This window comes from Sorex fumeus, unplaced genomic scaffold, assembly GCF_029834395.1.
Source record: "Sorex fumeus unplaced genomic scaffold, SorFum_2.1 ptg000073l, whole genome shotgun sequence".
Lineage (NCBI taxonomy): Eukaryota > Metazoa > Chordata > Mammalia > Eulipotyphla > Soricidae > Sorex > Sorex fumeus.
This window is the reverse complement of record NW_026606130.1, coordinates 20,634,989-20,654,854: the sequence shown is the minus strand read 5'-3', so window position 1 is coordinate 20,654,854 and position 19,866 is coordinate 20,634,989. Positions and strand designations below refer to the sequence as shown.

At 43.9% G+C, this 19,866-nt stretch overlaps 1 protein-coding gene across 5 annotated transcripts in view; it reads right to left on the bottom strand.

Annotated features, from left to right (window-relative positions):
- Positions 1–933: 933 nt before the first annotated feature.
- Positions 934–19,866, bottom strand: part of KDM5C (lysine demethylase 5C) — a 34,134-nt gene continuing 15,201 nt past the window's right edge. For 4 of the 5 annotated variants that reach the window (XM_056130005.1, XM_056130006.1, XM_056130008.1 and 1 more), the window contains exons 13-26: positions 13,075–13,194; positions 12,775–12,969; positions 8,179–8,360; positions 7,964–8,088; positions 7,691–7,838; positions 6,992–7,097; positions 5,726–6,084; positions 4,941–5,079; positions 4,306–4,485; positions 4,009–4,146; positions 3,203–3,802; positions 2,555–2,624; positions 2,200–2,399; positions 934–2,098 (exon numbers count right to left, since the gene is read on the bottom strand). In XM_056130005.1, the coding sequence (XP_055985980.1) occupies positions 1,727–2,098; positions 2,200–2,399; positions 2,555–2,624; positions 3,203–3,802; positions 4,009–4,146; positions 4,306–4,485; positions 4,941–5,079; positions 5,726–6,084; positions 6,992–7,097; positions 7,691–7,838; positions 7,964–8,088; positions 8,179–8,360; positions 12,775–12,969; positions 13,075–13,194 (2,934 nt within the window). In that variant the 3' untranslated portion in view covers positions 934–1,726. The remainder of the gene's footprint in view (positions 2,099–2,199; positions 2,400–2,554; positions 2,625–3,202; positions 3,803–4,008; positions 4,147–4,305; positions 4,486–4,940; positions 5,080–5,725; positions 6,085–6,991; positions 7,098–7,690; positions 7,839–7,963; positions 8,089–8,178; positions 8,361–12,774; positions 12,970–13,074; positions 13,195–19,866) is intronic. The other variant, XM_056130009.1, reaches the window with a different exon arrangement.

The window sequence follows — 19,866 nt, the reverse complement described above, 5'->3', positions numbered from 1 at the left end:
TAAAAGTGAACTCAGCTTGAAACCATTATGGTAAGTGAAAGAACACAGTCACAAAGTATTGCATATTCTATGATTTCATTTATATAAAATGTCCAAATAGGTAAATCCATATAAATTAATGATGATCATAGGCTGGGGGACTGGGGAAGGGAGGTGATATCTAAGGAGTATAACTTTTTAGGCAAACTATAAGATACATACATTATACTGCAATAAAGCTTTTTTTTTTTAAAAAATAAGGACATCACACTTGTTGGTGCTATGAATGGGACTAGGAAGGGGCTGCCATGCGTAACAAGAATTGAACTCAGGGTTTTGTACGTGCTAGCATGTGCTCTGCCATTTGAGCTATCTCCCTATGCCCACAACCTCCAAAGAATTTTTAAAAAATAAACTCAGGAGTTGCAAATGCCAACACACCTGAACTTTAGGCCCCATTCATAGGTACAGAAAAGAACCCTTTAGGGTGGAAGAAAATCAGGAAAAAGGTCCCTGGATGTGACATCTAGGTAAGACAGGAAAGCACTCCAAAATGAATGAGATTATACAATATATCTTAAGGGTAATAGAGCATCATGGACAGCTTGAAACAGTGACATTCGATGAGATCTGCACTTTAGAGACAACTGTCTGTATCACTGGATTTATACATTAAAATAGGTAAAATTTTAAGGTGTATAAGTTACACTTCAATAAAAGTAAAAAGGAAATATCCTTCTAGGGGCTTGAGGAGACTGGAGGGCATCAAATTGAGGAGGATGTTGCAGGTTAGGTGGGTAGGGCCTATGTGGGGGCTGGAGTTGGGGGCAGACCCAGGGAGGCTGGGTTAAGGAGAACTGGCAGAACTTGGTTTCGGAACTTGGTTTTGGAACTTGGAGGCACTATTCTCCCCCTTTGAAGAGAAATACACTTCAGAAACAGGTTTCCAAAAAATGTTGCTAAGGGTTTTATTTCTAAGAAGAGGAAAAATAATATAATAAAATTAAAATAGGTTTCAATTGGAACCAAGTTTCTTCTTTTGCTTTTTCTTTTTTGAACAAATTAATTACACACCAACAATCTTCTTTTATTACAACATGAACCCAGGAGGAGGAAAGGATACAGGGTAGGACAGGAAAAGTTGAAGTGGCTGTGAGGACAAGCACCAAAAGCTTTCTTCAGATCATTGGGAGTTGTTAGCTCCCCAACCAAAAGTTTTAAAATAAAAAACTGTAAGCACAGCTATGTGAAATTTCCTCCTCCTGGGTAGACTGATTAAGGGAAGAAGAAAAAGGGAGAAGGTGGTAAAGAGGGGAGGGAGGAGAAAGAGTGAGAGGAGGAGGTGAGGTTAGTGTAGCATGGCCTGGCCAGGGCCAGAACTGGGGAGAGAAGGGAGAGGAGATTCCCCCAGTATACATAAGCACTGGCCTTGTCTCTGGAATGGTGCTGGCCTAGCCCCAGCCAACCCCCTCTGCCCACCTGCCCATCCATCTATCTGCCTCAGGTGTCTGGGAATGCTGGTTAGAGGCTACCAGGAAGGGGAACTCCAGGGGCCGGCCCCCAGGAGCTGAGGTCTGAACAATACCTTGGAGTCAGAATATAAAAGTCAAGGGACTCAGGGTTGGGCTGGGGGTGTGACCACCCCCTCCCACTTGCCCACCTCCCAAGAAGCAGGCTTGATGGTCAGAAAGAGGATCCTTGAGGCCAGCGGGCTCTCTGAAAGGGTCTGTGCTAGGCTCAGCTACTGTCACAACTGTTGCTGAGGTGGCTGCTGTGGGCAGGACACATGCAGCCGGGGAGTCAGAGTGGGAAAAGGGGCCAAAGGATCTGAATTGGCCCCCAGTGCTGGCTCCAAGCTGTTCTTATTCTGGTTCTCCTGCGTGCCAGGGCTGTCAGTGGTGGGGAGGGAAGGGGGCGGAGCCTCACCCCCAGTTTCCTCCTCTAGCTCCTCCTCTTCCTGGGCCTCCTCAACATCTGGCCCTGAGCTCCGTACCCTCTTTGGCTCTAGCTCCTCTCGGGTTGGGTCATCGCCCTCCCCACCCCGATCCACCTTCCGCCGCCGTCGCCTCTCCAGGGCCCGGGCCCGGGTCCGGCTCCCATGGCGCTCTGCCTTCTCCAGCTGTGATCATAGATAGGCAGAAAGAGGTATGGCCAGTGGTTAGACCTGGGCTCCCTGCCTGCGTGGTCTGACCTCCTGGCCCAACCCATGACCACTCTCACCTCCAGAAGTGTGCGAATCCGTTCCAGGTCTGGAGACTGTCCAGCTTGTAATAGCTGCCAGATGCTGTGGTTCTCATCCAGGGTCACCTCTAGCAGGTCCCCCTCCAACATGAGCTCCTCCAGTGGAGCCCGGGTTGCCTCAGGGAGCTCCAACACAGGGCCAGTCAATTGTGGTAACATTGAAGAAAGCAGCTCCAAGTCTGATGGGGGGAGGGGTACAAGTAGGGTGGGTAGTGATGGTGTGCAGAGAGATGATTAGAGGATGCTTCTATATTCCCACCACTAAGACAAACCAAAGACAACTTTGGTGCTATCCAGTTAACAGCTTACCTACACCTAGACCTACCTCTCTTACCTGAGCCCTCCCCCGGGGCTACCTTCTCAGGACTGGTCACACTGTCTCCATTCTCCAGCACCCCCTGGACCTGCTACATAAGGAAAGAATGAGGAGTAGTAACTGAAAAGCTAGGCCCCATTAATCCCCTCAATGCCAAACTTAGGATCCTCCACTTCCTGGGGCAAGCACAGGCTGCTGGCAGGAGCAGTCTAAGGATCTGGACAGGATGCAGAATGGAGGAGGGATGCTAGGTCAAAGTATTCTGAATATCAAAAAGGACAGTCCAAAAGGGGTGGGTGGGAGGGAGAGGGAGAGAAAGAGGGAGGGAGGAGGGAGGGAGAGAGAGAGAGAGAGAGAGAGAGAGAGAGAGAGAGAGAGAAGCAAAGTGCCTGCCACAGAGGCAGGCAGGGGATGGGAGGGAACCTGGGGACACTGGTGCTGGGAAATGTATACTGGTGGAGTTGGGTGTTGGAATACTGTATGACTGAAGTCCAATCATGAACAGCTTTGTAATGGTCTATCTCACAGTAATTCAATAAAAAAGTTTTAAAAAATAAAAACACAAATCAAAACAAAACAAAAAAGCAAGGGCAGGACTGAAGCCTAAACAGGGAAGGGGACCAGGATATAGGAATGTGAGAATAAGAACGGGGCTAGACAGCTCACCTTAGGCCTGTCTTTGCCAATACCTTCTCTGAGAGAGTCAGAGGCAGGGGCAGGCAGGCAGGTAGTGGGCTCCTCAGACTTGGATTCAGCCTGCAGCTGTTGCCGAAGCTCAGTCAGCCGTCCCAAGAGAGCAGTCACATTCTCAGAGGCTAGAACCTGCCTGGCACGGCCTTGCCAATTAATGGCCCTCTCCGTGAGGCACTGTAAGGCTTCACCTTCAGGCAGCCGCACAGGCAGTCTCTGCAGGGCTACTAGCAGTGCTAGAATGGTCTCCAAACGCGGGCGCCGTGAGCGCATGCACAGTGGACACAAGAATTTGGTGTCCCACTCCCACCAAGCCAATAGTGGGGATGAAGTGGAACTGGGCCTTGGGGAGCTGAGGAGGCGAGGGACAGACACACATCGCCCATGGAACCAGTCCTGACACAAGTCACACTGTAGTGCTCCCACCCCAGCTGGCACCTGACCACACACACAAATGGAAGTTGCAGGGGAAGTTGTGGTCGACGATGCCAATGGACTGGGCTTGGCAGAGTTGGTGCGGCGCAGCTGCAGGATACCCTCCTTCTCCTTCTGTTCCCCCTCCTTGAAGGCCACGATCTGCCATGCCCAGGAACAGGGGAAGAATAAGTCAGCATCCCCACCCTTCCCTGTCTGGTACCACTAACACCCCTCTCCCAAACCAGAACTAAGACTCAGGGAACTTAGTTTAAAGACTCAAAAACTCAGTGGTCTGCCCATGGTCACCCGGCTCAGACACTTATCATCGCCTGGCTCTTCTCCCTATCTGGGCCCAAGCTCCTTACCACAGAGCCTGGGTCCCTGAGGTCCTGCGCAGACAGCCCCAGCAGCTCTGTGTCAGATTTGTACAACCCCAGCTCCTTCTCCATCAACCGGCTGCGCTTGGTGCTGTCTGAGCCAGCATCTGCACACGGGCAGAGCACCTGAGGCAGGCAGACAGAGGTGGAATGACCAGGCTTCCCTGCCTCCCACCCCCTCCCCTCCCTTCCACACTGCCCACACCCCCACAGTATCATACAAGCTGTCTCACCACAGCCAGGCGAGGGCCAGGAGAGGTTGTAGGTCAGGGTCCCGGGCCTTACCTCCAGTAGCGTATAGCAAGAATTCTTCTTAAGGAAGGTTTTAGAAGCTTTCTCCCTCCAGGAGTGTGCTGTTAGCACTTGTAGCTCTAGCTGTCTTAGCTCCTCCAAACCCACTGGGAGGTCTCGACCCACAGCCACCAGGCCCTCCAAGTCATCCAAGCAGGGGTAGTGGTCACCATTCTGGGAAAAAGGCAAGAGAAAGTCTAATTCAACCTGCTTATCCCTACTGATTTTACTCTATGTCTGGCCCTGAGCTGCAAAGATGCCTGGACTTATATTCTTAAGGAAAAAAAAACACCCCAATCCAAGATCATCTGAAGGGAAACACTCACCTGGTTCTCTCCCTCAAATCCTTCGTCCACTGACTTAGCTTCCCAGGGAGCAAGTCACCCCCAGGCCCACCAGGTTGATGTGTGTGTAGTCTCTTTTATTCTCCTTGCTTGTGATATTCTTTCCTCCCCTTTCTCAGGTCAATATCACGTTTTCTCATGCTGCTCGCTAATTACATGCTGCCCACTCATCATGTGCCATGCTCCCATCCTCACTCTAATCAACCCAACCTAGCACAAATCATGATTTGTGCCACCTTCCCCTGCAGAATAAAGGTCTGGGCTGAGAGATGACAGGGTTCTCACTTGGATCTCGTCAACATCAGCAATCCAGGCTCGAGCCTTTGCAAGAGCCTCCTTGAGAGCCTGAATTTTGGGCAGGTGAACAGGGATGTTTTCTGCCTCATGGATTATGGCCTCGAGCGTGGCTGGCGGATGCTTCTGCCTAAAGGTAGGGGAAAAAAGAGGGCTCAGTTTGTGATGGTCTGCCTACTACCACATACATCAGCATGAACCCTAGTCCCAAGTAGAGCTGCTACTTGGAACTACTTGCTTAAATTCTGCCTGTGGGTAGTCGTCAGTCCTCGTGTGTTCCAGACTGTATATAAGCAACTCCTGACATAGTCTTTTCTCTTTTCTGGCTTTTGGGACACACTTGATGGTATTCAGGAGACCAAGCAATGCTAGGGTTTGAACCCAGCCTATGCCAATACTTTTGCTTTGTGTGCAAGGTTCAGCCTTCTGGCAGTGCCTACCAGCAACCTGTGGCATTAATCTAGTACCCGAGTTTGTCAGATTTGCCTGTAGCATGGTCTCCTTTGACCAACATGTCTATTGGCTTGTTGGTACTTGTGTTCCTGTTGTGTTCATGTTGGCCCATGGAGTTGTCTTCCATATACCTACATATCTATAGCTTCCCCATAAATCTCTGCTTCTATGATATTAAAAACACATATATGATGTTAAAATTTTTCTAAAGAAAGGGAACAAAAGAAGAGAGGAAAGTCTTGCCCAAAGCCATTCATGAGTATCACTTTTAGCTTCTCTCTGAAGGTTAGGGTGTAACAGGGAATGCAGGAGGCTGGACTTACCTGGCCTCCAGGCAGAGGTGGGCCTTTTCCTCCCAACGTTCAGCAATAGTCAGCAGCTCCTGCAGCTCAGCCTGGGCCTTATCCACAGCAGGGCTCGGAGCCACGCTGGCACCCGCAACCAACAGTCCCCTCATGACAGCCAAGGTGCCCCTTTGAGCTGATGGGGCCAGCGTGCGCTTTACCTCATCCAGCCACCGTGCCTGTTCCACCTGACGTTGAAGCTGCTGTGCCTCAGGCACTTCTACCCCCAGCTGCTGCCCTCTCTCCAACAGGGACTGCAGAAGCCCTGGACTAGAGGGCAGTGAGGCAAGGGCCTCACAGGCCTCAGTCTGGTAGGCCTCAACCTGTTCCAGGATACCCTACAGGGACAAAGGATGAAGAACAAATTCCTCAGGTGGGACCAGTTAAGAGGTACTACAGATACCCTTGCCCCACCTACCTTCTGATCCTCTAGTCTTTTGGGAAAAGAGCCTAACATGACTGGAATCTCTTCCACCAAGCCTTAGGACAGTGGTTCCTAACACTCACCGCCTTCTTAAAAATACTTTGGGAGACTTATTAAGGTGTAGATTCCTGGGTCCTATCCTTAGAAATTCTTAATAGGAATGGGCCAGGAATCTGTTGTATTTATGCCCCTGTAGGAGTCTAAACTATAGCACCAGGAGACCCTCTACCCCGAAATTGCTCTGCTGTGCTTGCCCTTCTCACAAACACCTATGCTCATACTAGTGTCCATTGCCTTCTCCATCCCATTTCCTTTTTATGGGGCGGGGGTTGGATCAAACCCAGTTATGCTAAGAGGCTCTGCAGTCAGGAATTATGCCTGGCGGTGCTCAGCATCCATATGGAATGCTGGGAATTGAACCCGGGTTGGACACATGCAAAGCAAACACCCAACCTGCTGTACTGTTACTACGGCCCCTCTCTATGCCATTTCACTGACTGAATGTGACTCAGTTTTCCAGGCTCACAAAACTTGCTCCTTCCATCTCCTCTTCCACCTCCACCGGGAAACATTCTCTGACTCTGCAGCCTGTACTCATACCCTTGCCAGCTATCCCCTTCCTCCAATTCTATTTCTAAAAGACACTCACTAGACCTTTGCCTCCTATCTCTCATCTTCTTCCCACTCCATCCCCGCCCCAAAATATGCATCCTGTCTCACTCAAATACTTGAAGCTTTTAAGGGAGCCAACAGTGTCCTGCCGCTCAGAGTTCTGCAATTCCCCTGATCCCTCAAAAGCACTCAAGTCCACCCATTCTCACCTTGACATCCCCAATCTGGTGCATGGCACAAGGAAGGTTGTTCATCTGGTCCAAAAAAGCCCGGAGCTCATCCAGGGTCATCTGTAGACCAGCTATCCTGTGGGGACTATGGGAATTTCACAAGTGGGGTTTCAAGTTCATATCCAGTACCCTCCCTACAGCTCTCTGCTCAGACCCAATACCTTTCCTCCAACCTAACTTGACCTCTTAAAATAAACAGTTTCCCCCAGGAAAAACCACCCAGATTAGAGGAAAGGTCTTAATAACAGAACCTTATTTGTGACAAGAAGAATCAGAAGGACCACTTGATATGTGCAGGAGATGAAATTTAGAAACCAGGGCCAAGAAAAGACAGAATTCTTGGTCTATCCTCTACTATGAACTTTAAAGCTATCAGGTTAATACATAGCTTCCTCCCCGCCCACAAACTCTCTCTGCATATTTGGAATTCCCTCTAGGTACCAATGAAATAAAATATTTGTTGTTTTCACGGCACTGAGGGTCTCCTCTATATTGTAACTGCCTGGTCTCTCTCCCTTCTGAATGCTTCCCAAGGCCACCTCACAAAGCAGTGCTTATCCACTTCCTACTGATGTCCAGTCTGTTCCATGATACTTAAGAATCCATCCTTTGCAGAACTTCTCCTAGACATTGGATTCTCAGTAGGCTATTTTTACCCAACACCTCATGCTACCATACCCAGCTTCCTGGCCGCTGACAAGTCCTAGAGCCCGGGACACACAAGCTTCTGCCTCACTCAAGCAGTTCTTCAATCGCTGTAGCAGCTCACTGTTAGGGAATCTCCTCTCACGGGCCTCAGACTCAAGTGCCCTCAGTTCTTCAAGGCCTGGAGAAAGAACAGAGTAGTAAGGAGCAAACAGTATTGAGTAAAGACAAAAGAAGAGGGTGAGGGTCTGTAAGATAAGGGAGTAGAACTTGCCTGTGGAGTCCCTCCATCCCCCCATCACTCACTGCGCTTCCGCCCATCTTCCACCTCCAGGGCCACTCGCACTTTGTTGGCCCAGGTGTCAAAGGATTCGGCCCGAACCTTCAGCTTATGAAGCATGGCAGGAAGTTCATCCAAGGTATACCGATACCTGGGGAAAGAAGGCAAGCAGGAGCACATCTAGTCCAGCTCTAGTACCTTACTCCTTGACCCTACTCCTCCAGGTTAACCCTCTGCTCACCGCAGGTACTGTCGGCTACTGGAGCACTTGCAGAGGTCATTGATGTGGGAAAGGCAAACAAGGCCATCTGGACAGTCATAGCAGGCCAAGGCAGATAGGAAGCATGTGGTCTTACACTTGATGCACTGACGCTCATCATCAGGAAGCAGTTCAAAAGCCTCTCGCTCAGCTTCTGTGATACCCTGGGGGCATACCAACACATGCATATTACAGTCTCAATTTACAAGAATCTGACTTATAATTGTCCAATTTTTTACATAATTGCCCAGTTTTCCAGTGCTACTTTACAAACACAGTATAAACTGAGTAGAGACCATACACTGTGACTTTTGATCTTTTCCTGGGCAAACATTTTATGGTATGGTTCTGGGGAGTGGCAGTGAGCAACAGTTTAGTAAACCATGTCATGTAATTTTAATAAATTATGAGATAAATTTAACACTATTATAAAGATGGCTTTGTTAGGTTATCCTGCCAATTGTAGGCTACTATTAAGTGTTCTCATCCTGTTTAAGGCAGCGTAGACTAAGCAATTATGTTTGATAAATTAGTTAAATTAACTGCATTTTTGACTTTGGTTTATTGAGATGTAACACTATTGTAAGTAAAGATCTATATATAGAACCAGAACAAGGCCAGAGAAACCCTAATCTCAGCCACCATTAAGCCCCACTCCACTTGAGAATCAAATCTATATGGAGAGCTGTGGGGAAACCAAACTCCAATGAATACACTGCCTCTAAAAACTTCACACTTGTATTGGAAAAAACAGTACAACAGGCAAGGCACTTGCCTTGCAAGCAGTTGACCTGGGTTTGATGCCTGGCATCCCATGACCACTGCCAGGAGTGATTCCTGAGTGTAGAGTCAGGTATAATCCTTGAATATTGCCAGGTTTGGGTCAAAAACAAACAAAAAGAAAAAAGCGTCATATTCTAGGGGCCAGAGCAACAGTACAGCAGGTAGGGTATTTTGTCTTGCATGGGACCATCCTGAGTTCAATCCTGGGCACGATAAAAGGTCCCGAGCACCACCAGAAATGATCTCTGAGCACAGAGCCAGGAGTAAGCCCTGACTACCTCCAGGTATGTTCCCCAAAATAAAAACTTCAGCCCCTCTAAAGTGGAGGAATCATAAACCTAAAGGAACAAAAGGAAGAAAGAATCAGGTAAAATAGCTGAATGGGCTGTTTGGCTAAGAGAAGGTAAGGAAAGTGGTGGACCAAGGCACCAAAAAAGACACTAAAATATGGGAATGGCAAGTGAAAGGTCTAGTACTGGAGAAGAACAATGACTTCTAGTGATTTAGTATCCACTGTATTCTATGCATCAAGACAGCTGCTTAGCAGGAAGACATACTGTACCACCTATATAACTTACAGAAATACAACTCTGAATGCTTGTAACCAGTATTTAATGATACATTTTCTATTTCAATAGTATGGCTTCCAAACCTAAGCTGAGACTTTATCTGCTTAATCTGCAAAAAAATGCAGGGAAAGCCAGTACACTGGAATAACTGAAAAACAATCAATGCTTTACATTGTAACAAATTTTACAATCTTATTATCTTGGGAGACTTGGTGGCCCTAATAGGTGGTGCTCAGGGATCACACCCAGTGGTATTCAGGGATCATATAGTGGTGAAGAGTGAAGATTAAACCAAGGTTGGCTATATGATCTCTTCAACTCAAATTTTAGGATTTTAAGGGGACATTTTGAGTAGAACAATTGTTGTCTTCTATACTGACTTTAATAGCTAATACCGCACATGATATGGCTGCATTGTACTTTACAAATCTCAATGACACATCATAGTTATTTGGTCTTGAGTAAACGATTTAAACCTCTGTGCATCAGGCCAGAGCAATAGTATAGCAGACTGAGTATCTGCTGTATATTCAGTGGATGGCGTTCAACCTTCACCTCCCCATATGATCCCAAGCCCTGCCCAGAGTAATCCCGGAGTACAGAGCCAGGAGTGAGCTCTGAGCTGGCTACTGCATGCATGCATGCACACAGGCAGACACACACACACACACACACACACACACACACACACACACACCAACCGCCCCGAAATTACTAATTTCAGTTCCCAGATCTTGTAAAATGGAGTTAAAGTACCATCTGCATCTGACTGTCATGAGGATTAATACTGATAAAGCAACTAATAAAGGGACTCATAAATGTATCTTATAAATCAGAATAAGTAGAATCATAAAAATACCCTGAGAAAGAAGAATAAAGCTGAACATTACATATCTTAATTTCAAACTATACTACACATAGGCCAATGGAACAAAATCAAGTCTAGAAAGAAACCCTCACAAATAGTCAACCAACACTATATAAGGTATTAAAGAGGACTCAGAGGAAAGGATAATCTTTTCAACAAATGTTGGCAAAAAAACTAGATGATAACATACAGAAGAATAAAATTGACCCCTTTCTTATACTGCTTATGAAAGAGTAATTTGGAAATGAATTAAAAACTTAAACCTAAGACCTAAAACATTAAAATTTCTAGAATAAAACATAGGGAAAAAACTCTTTAACAGTGGTCTTGGCAATGTGTTTTGGGATGACACCAAAAGCAAGAGCAACAATAGCAAAAAATAAGTGACACTACAGAAAAATAAAAGTATCTAGAGAACAAAGAACAAAGAACAAAACGAAAAAAGCAACCTATCAAATCTGAGAAAGCATCTGCAAATTATCTGCAAATTATCTTAACTATTAAATGGTTAACAAAATAAGTAAACTAGAATAAACCCTAAAGCAAAAAAAAGTAACGGAAGATCTAAGTGAAAATGAAAAAATGGCCCAGGAACCTGAACATACAAGAAAATGACCAATATGGACATGAAGAGATGTTTAACATCACCATCATCATCAGGGTCTGGTCGCACAAGATTTATCACACCAGTTCTTAACTTGACCAAATCAAGGTCACAATGAGGTTATCACCTCATCCCCAGTGGAATGGCTATCACCAAAAAGACATACAAGAGTGAGGAAAATAGTTTAAAAGCCTTGTACACAGAAGCCCCAAGTTTGATCCTAGCACTGCATGGTCGCTCAAGCAACTCTGCATGTGACTCTGGTGAGTACCAAGCATCAAACCTTCAGGCCCTACACAGCCAGGTCAAGTATGGCTGGGACCACTCCTCAGTACTGCTTGGGAGACCAAAAGAACATTAAGTTCAATAAATATTTACTATTATCAGTTTTTATTTTCAGGTAAGGATACCATCGTACAGATACCCATTTTACTAAGGAGTAAACTAAATCTCAGAGAGAGTACAATAATTTACCCAAGAATTTGACTGCAGTCAATTTTAACTCAAAAGCCAGAGATGTTCTAAGCTTAGATAAAACCCCTTAATATTTTTGATCATGTAATCCTCTGACAATAGGATACAAACAATAAGCCCTCTCCTCAGAAAAGATGTCATATCACATTTTATAGATATTTAAGTCTAAAGATACATGATTGTCAAGATGAGAAAATTGAGTCTTCCTATCTTGCACTGATTTCTTCTGGTAATCTCGCATAGCCCAGGGACATCAGTTAACAGCAACATGAACAGAGAGGCAAAATAAAGCTAGGGAGAGCCCAAGGGCTGGCTCATAAACTCACAGCACAGACTGACAGCTCCCATATTTCTACACTTACTGCAGCTGCAACTTAGCCCCATTATCAGAAGTATACTAAATAGGTAGTAAAAAATCGCTCAAAATCAGCATTCCTTTGCAACCACAGGAAGACACCAAGTTAATTCACTAATTAGGTAGTATGGTGCTTTAAGAAAGCAATCAGGTAGTTCACTCATCGACACATACAACTGACATATATGAGAAATCTCTAAGAGAACTACTTGGTAAAACTATTTTAGTAGTCTGAGCTACTGCACCATCTGAATGTAATCAAATAAAAGTTCCCAAGAAATAGCTCATATTTCAATTTTTCTTCCGTCATTTATTAGTATTACCAATAATAATAGCTCCTATACTACAAGTACAGTGATCAATATTATTCAAATTTTACAATCAACTTCCAGTTAGGCATTATTCTCACTTATAAAGAGATAGTACAGTAGGTAGGGCGCTTACCTTGCATATGGCTGACCCAGGTTTGATCCCCAGCATCCCATATGGTCCCCTGAGCCCTGTTAGGAATGATCCCTGAGTGCCGAGCCAGGAGTAAGCCCTGAGCACTACTAGGTGTGCCATATACACCCCCATCCCCCCAAAAAGTGAGAAAGTGAGGCCATGAAATTTCCAAGTTTTTCAGCTATTCAGCACTGGGAGGTTTTATATGCTGGTTTGTCTTATTGGTTTATTTAATGATGAGTAATATAATACTTCCTATGAGGCAGTTACTTAACAAACACCTTAAAACCATAAACATAAACCATATGCTCAGTGTAGTAAATTAACAAGAATGGAACACGGTTTCCAATACAGTGTGTCCAGCTCTTTTCACCATACTCCAAGATTAGAGGCTCCATATTCCAGTTCTTGGCAACACTTATACTTTCCCAACCTCTGGCAATTTAGGGTACCTAATGCAGATACCTTCCTCACCACCCACCTTTTCCAGCAAGGCTTTTCGTAGACGCCGCTCTTCCTGCACCATGATGAACATCTCCTTATGCACAGCTGCTGCCAGGTTCAGGTCTAGCTTCTCAGGGCAGGCAGCCATCTTGCAAATGAGTTCCTCATGGGAAAAGACACAATATCTCCGCAATCGACGGTAGTGCTCAATGCACTGGCGCCCAGCTGGCAACTGTAGACAGATTCAAAGCTGAATGTGGTCAAGTCTGGAGCACACTCAGCTTCCCAGGACCTGGTGCTTTTCCCGGCCAGTCTAACATACAAACTCTAAACTTACCCAGTCTGCAGTGCAAAAGTTGACAGCCTCAGCAAAGTTGTAGCCTTGGTTGAAGCCACTATGGTAAGCCCGGGGAAAGGTTATGACAAATTCTCCTGCACACTGGTTTGTACGAACAACCTGAGAAAGGAAAGGTAACTGAGAGATTTTCCACAGTCTATAAAACTGGATCTAAGTTCAGAGTCCTCAAAGGAGTCAAAGAAAAGTCTCAGAGAACACCAATTCCCAGACCTTCCACTCTGAAAATAATCACTGGTCCCTAGACACAATCCCCGAGCCACTCCTAGAAATGCTCTCACTCTTTGCCTAAAAGAAAAAGGTCTAGTCACTAGCATTTGTAGAGCCAAATAGAGAAAGAGGGATGGGAACCACAGCATGTATACAATGATGAATCCAATTTTCTCTGAACCTTCCCCACGCAACTGCATCTAGAAAACCTCATTACAAAGAGTTTCTATGTTAAATTAAAAAAAAACCCTCTAGTCTATCTGCTAGAATGAGGGTCATATTTACAGTTGTCCACAAACAGAAGGGGGCTTCATGGCTTCTTACACAATCATAAACTATCCTTATATTTAATTCATTCACACTTATTTCCAAAATGTCTAGTGTTACCAACTACCAAACCTTCAGAAGTTTCTAGAGTATAAACCATGCTAGTTCTCCAGTATAGGTTTAAGATTCTGTTAAAATCTTTTAGTTTCAAGAATTTTGCTTATCACTGTATTATCTTGTTTTTCTACTCACCTGGCTTTTGTTTTGGGGCCACACCCAGTGGTGCTCAGGGTTTAATCCTGGCTCTTCACTGGATCAATCCTGGAGTGGCTCGGGGATTGAACTTGGGTTAGCTGCATGCAAAGCAAGTGCCTTTTTCTTTGTACTATTGCTCTGGCCCCCTCTCGTAATTTTATTTTAAAAATATCTGTGCTGCCAATTCAGCAGTGTTTCAGTAAGGAAATAGTCTTTTTACCATTTTTGTAGCACAGCGGGTAGGGCGTTTGCCTTGCATGCGGCCGACCCAGGTTCAATTCCTCTGGCCCTCTCGGAGAGCCCGGCAAGCTACTGAGAGTATCCTGCCCACATGGCAGAGCCTGGCAAGCTCCCCGTGGAGTATTTGATAGGCAAAAAAGTAACAAGTCTCACAATGGAGACATTACTGGTGCCCACTCGAGCAAATCGATGAATAACGGGAGTACAGTGCTACAGTGCTATCTAATAACAGTCAATGATGTTGTTAGACAATAAAATAGACAATAAATATGTACAGTACTGGCAAAGAAGCCAATAATTTCTACTCTCTGGAAAACAAAACTGCTAATTCACTTTAAGAACCTAAAATGTTTTAAACTCTTCAATAATTCCTCCGCTAGCATAATGTGAATTAACATCCTAACAATACTGAATCTGCCTAATCATGCACATACCTCCATTTATTTAGGTCATGTATCATTTCCCACCTCCAGGAAGTGTTCTCATATTGATCACCACTTAAAGACAACATCAGCATTTCTTCCCTGTAAGAAACTGCACTGGCCCCTAATACCAACCACAAATAATGTGTTCCAAAAAATAAGTATCTGAATCTGTCATTTTTTTTGAGAACCTCCTACTTCATTCTCCAACTCCACGTGACAAAATTAGGGGCCATAATAACCAATTCTTACTTTTCCATTAAGGTCTGCCATTTATAGAAATCCTTTCCAGTGGTCCCCTTCTTAAATGACTAAGGGTGGTCTTTCGTAACATTTATTAGACTTGTGTAGTCATTTCTGTCCTCTATTAAACTGTGAATTATGAAAGCAAAAGGACCTATTTATGTACCTTCAGGTTGTTGGTCTTTATAGATAGGGAGTTTTATTAGTATGTAATATTGTAAATGTGAAAATCAAGACTGCAATAACAACCTTTTAATATTTACTAAATGATCTAGCACCAGCCCATGTATTTTACAGATTTGAAAACAGAGTCCCACAAATCTCAAGGAGCACAGTCAAAAGTAGAACTTACAGGAGTGATAGCACAGCGGGTAGGGCGGGTAGGGCGTTTGCCATGCACGCGGCCTGACCCGGGTTCGATTCCCAGAATCCCATATGGTCCCCTGAGCACCGCCAGGAGTTATTCCTGAGTGCATGAACCAGGAATAACCCCTGTGCATCACTGGGTGTACCCAAAAAGCAAAAAAAAAAAAAAAAGAAGAACTTACGCTTCTGGCCCTTTGTCTCAACGTGTACCACCTCATTTTGTCAATGTCACTTGTGTTTTCTACAGTTATTTAGAAAACCTTTCTTCACATTCTGCAGCTGTTAAAACTGATCTATATGTTCATTTTATTATCAATTAGTAAGTGGAAAAACAAAATGTGGTATAGTCATACAATGGGATAGTAATTCTCCATAAAGAGAAATGAGCTTCTAACAATATGCTACATGGATAAATCTTGAAAAGATCATGCTAACTGAAAGACACAAAAGACCACATTATCCCATTCATTTTAACTGTCCAGAAAAGGCAAAAACAGAAAGCAGATTACATTTGCCTGAAATGAAAAGTTAGAAAGGAGACTGACTACATAGGGCATGAGGGATCTTCTAGGGGTGAGTCTAAAGCTGGACTGTAATGATGATAACTTTGTAAATTCATTGAACTGTGAATTCACAGTATGAATTTTACAGTATGTATATCATACTGCAGTAAAAATACACTTACAGTTTGTAGTAAAGAAGCAAAAATTAGAGCCGAAGGAACAATACAGATGATAAGACCTTTCCTGTGGCCAACTGGATTTTCAATTCCTGGCATTGCATATGGACACCTAAGCCTCACCAGGAATCACCAAAGCACAGAGCCAGGAGTAGGCCCTGAACACAGCTAGTTGTGGCCCAAAAAATTAAAAAAAAAATAAAGCAAAAATCATCTACACAAGCCAGTTACATACGTACTTTTACATTTTAAAAGTATCACCATTATATAAAAAGTAGAAACAGGTACAATTAATTTCAGTGTATTTGCATTTGGGCTGGAGCAATAGCATAGCGGGTAGGGTGTTTGCCTTACACATGGCCAACCGGGGTTCAATTCCTCTGCCCCTCTCAGAGAGCCTGGCAAGCTACTGAGAGTATTCCGCCAGCATGGCAAAGCCTGGCAAGCTACCGTGACGTACTGGATATGCCAAAAACAGAAACAAGTCTCACAATGGAGACGTTACTGGTGCTTGCTCGAACAAATCGATTAACAACGAGGAGGACAGTATTTGAATTTAATGTATCAATACTATTTCAATGTGCAATTAGTAAGTATATAAAAGAATTAGTGAGATAATTTAATATCTTTTATTTCATAATAAATCTTGAAATAGACATGTGTTTTATACATTCTGTACATTTCAGTTGGAATTAGCTGTGTTTCACGTGATCAGCACACACTATCATCAGAAAGGATAATGTTATACTAGGCCACGGTTTTTTAAACGTTTTCTATTCAAGACTCCTCTTCCCCCGTGAATTTTTACATGACATCTAGATACAAACCGTTTACTGATAACAGAATATAAAACTTTGTGGCTAGAGCTGTATTACAGCAGGTAGGGCACTTGCCTTATACACGGCTAACGGGGACTCGATCCCCAGCATTTCATATGGTTACCCCAGCACCACCAGGAGTTAATTCCTGAGTGCAGAACCAGGAGTAACCTCTGCGCATTGCTGAATGTGGCCCCCTCAACAAACAAAAACATAAAAATTAATTTAAGAAAAATGATAGTTTAAAATAATGGCAAACCCCTGGCTCTCGATTATAGAAATGAAAATGCCAAGGAATGAGGCAAACTGACAATAACATAAAGATCAAGAGTCTTGGACATTTCGGTGATTTAGAGGTGAGGTAACTAGGCATCAAAACCACGAGTCAACACTAGTTAAGTATATGACCCTAACTACAATAATTTTTCTTCTAATGAGTTTGCTAAGGCAGCTAGGTGGGGAGAGGAAGGAAACCTTAGGTCATCAGTGGAGGGACGCTGACACTGGCTTGGATGAAGTTGAAACACTAAACGCTGGGATCTCTCTGTTAGAAATAGTTTTATAAATTTTTTTTAAAGAATTACAGGGGTTGGGGGTGGGGAGAAGGACAGCTCACAATCCCCACATTTAGTTATGTGATTTCATATGGGGTTACAACCCACAGTTTAAGAGGTTAGGCTCTAGACCATAGGGGTTCCAAAACTTATTTGGGTTAAGGCTCCCTTTTCCAAAACAAAGAAACTTAGTGCATCTTCCACACTCAAACTACCTTCCTTAAGAAAACATAAAGTGCCCTGGCCCCAACTCCAATTGCATCTTCAGCTACCATAGTTCCTCTGTATCATGCAGTGATAGCCCTGGAGGGGGCAGGGAATAGGCATCACTTTGGGAAAGACTGCTCTAGGTCAGAATTTCTTAAATTGTGAATCACAGTCCCACATACTCTATGTGGGGGCTTCAGAAATTTTTGTCAAAAATAAAATGTTTCTGAATGTGTAACAACCAACATTTAATTTAAAAATCAAAAACATAATAGGTGTTCCTGGAACTGCTTGCACAGTTGCCTTTCTTAGGCAAAAAATAGTGAAAAGAAAAAGTTTAAGTAGCCCAGCGGGTAGGGTGTTTGCCTTGCACGCGGCCAACCCAGGTTCGATTCCCAGCATCCCATATTGTCCCCCGAGTACCACAGGGGTGATTCCTGAGTGCAGAGCCAGGAGTAACTCCTGTGCATCGCTGGGTGTGACCCAAAAAGCAAAAAAAAAAAAAAAGAGAGAGTACTGAAAAGAAAAAGGTCATCTCCCACAAAAATGAAAGGGGGAGGAGCTAACGATAGCCCTAAGGGACCTCTAACTGGCTGAACTGTTGCTGATAAAATGAAACACCTCTCCCATGTCCCCCAAAGCCTTAGACGGAAGGCATTTAAAGGCACTGAAGGACTATGCCAAATCCAGGAGGTAGGAAACAGCAATTAGCCAGAGAAGCTGGTGAGTCATAAACAAGAAAAAATGCGGTGGAAGTGGAAGCACTGGGACCAGAGAGCTACTCAATGCAGGAAGCCTGGATTCTATCCCTGGCATGCCTTAGGCCCTGAACACCACCAGGAGTCACCATACCCAGGCCAGGAATAATACCTGAGCAACACCAGGGATGGCCTTAAAACAAGTCTGTAATACAGGAACTTGGGAAACAACTCAGTGGTCTGGCACCCAAGTTCAAACCCTGGTTGGGGTGACCCTGATATTACCTGGCAGGCATCACAGATCCCAAGTAGCTCTGCATCCTCAGGCCCAAACAGTGAACAGACCTACCTCATTGACCAAGTAATGTTGACAGTCCCCTTTGGGCTCCATGAGCACTGCCTGGGAGCTGCATTCTACCCCCACAAAAAGCAAATAAAATGAACGTTTAAAAATAAATGTCTTTAAAAAATAAAAAGGACTAAAGAGAGAATTCTTTTTCTACTATTAAAAAATTTCCTTAACATTACTGGCAAAGACTGACACTGTGCTCTGGGTCAGGAAGGAAAAAGGGAATCCAAGGGAAGGTCAGACCCAACATTTATTTGTAAAAAGCAGAACTGGAAAGGCCCTTTTTCTTCCTAATATCTGGAGTTGAGTTCAGTAATTCTTAAATAGAGTTGGGTGGAAGTAAAATGATATTCTTCCCCATCCAAAGTGGAGGACAGTTGACTGAACTATTGAGGATGCTTCCTCTAATTCCCTAAGTAGTTCAATTCTTGGTTAAATATCATTAAATATATAATTAAAATGCAAAAATATTAAAGTGTGTAGTATATCAAAATAAAGTGAAGGTAGAACCAAAAAGAGAGAACCCATAACCTTGTTAAATAGACACTGTACAAGGATCTCTCAAGGAGATAATAATTCCTGAATGCCTACCATGTATGGAACTAAATGGCAGGGAAAACAACAGCAGGTGAGTGAAAGTGAATGGAGAGGAGTAGGACAAAATAAGAATTAAAACAGAGATGGAGGATGTACTAATACCTCTTCCTTCAGTATTAAACATGAGATTTTAAGATGCACACCTAAAATTTGGTTGGTGCTTATCATTGCAAGAAATTTCCAGTAAATATGAAGTCCCTTATAGATAAGCCAGGTTGAATATTCAGTATTTTAGCAGGGGATAGGAGCAACAGTAGAATGGATGGGTGCTTGCAATGCAGGAAGGCAATTGCGTTCGATTCCTTGAAGCCCATATCGTTCTCTGTGTACTGTCAGGAGTGATTTCTGAACATCGCAAGGTGTGGCCCAAAAACAAACAAAAATTTTTACTGGGTATGAGAAAACTCCACAGGAAGGATAACTCAAGACTGTGGGGTCAACTTTTTTTTCAGTTTACCTTTCTTTGAGATATCCATGTGCACATACCCACACCCATCTAAATGTACTACTTAATATAGTATACTTTATATGTAAAAAACTTTATATGTAAAAAACAGATTACCATCAAAGAATTTTTGACTTGTTAAATAAGCAAAAAGACCTCACTGCTCTAGGAAGGGTTATAACTTGAAAAGTATGGCAGAGTCTGATAACTGTCTATTAGTATTCATTTTCAATTCTTTCATACCTCTAATTTACAGTGAACATATCCAGAATAAGAATCACATTTCTCAGTTTTCCTTATAAATGTGGTCATGTGTAGTCATGTAGCTATGGATGAATGGAAATGATGTGTCTTGCCCTCTCCATACCAATTTCCCTCTGCTACGTGAAATGCAGAGAGGATGCCATCCCTCATGTGCTTCCCT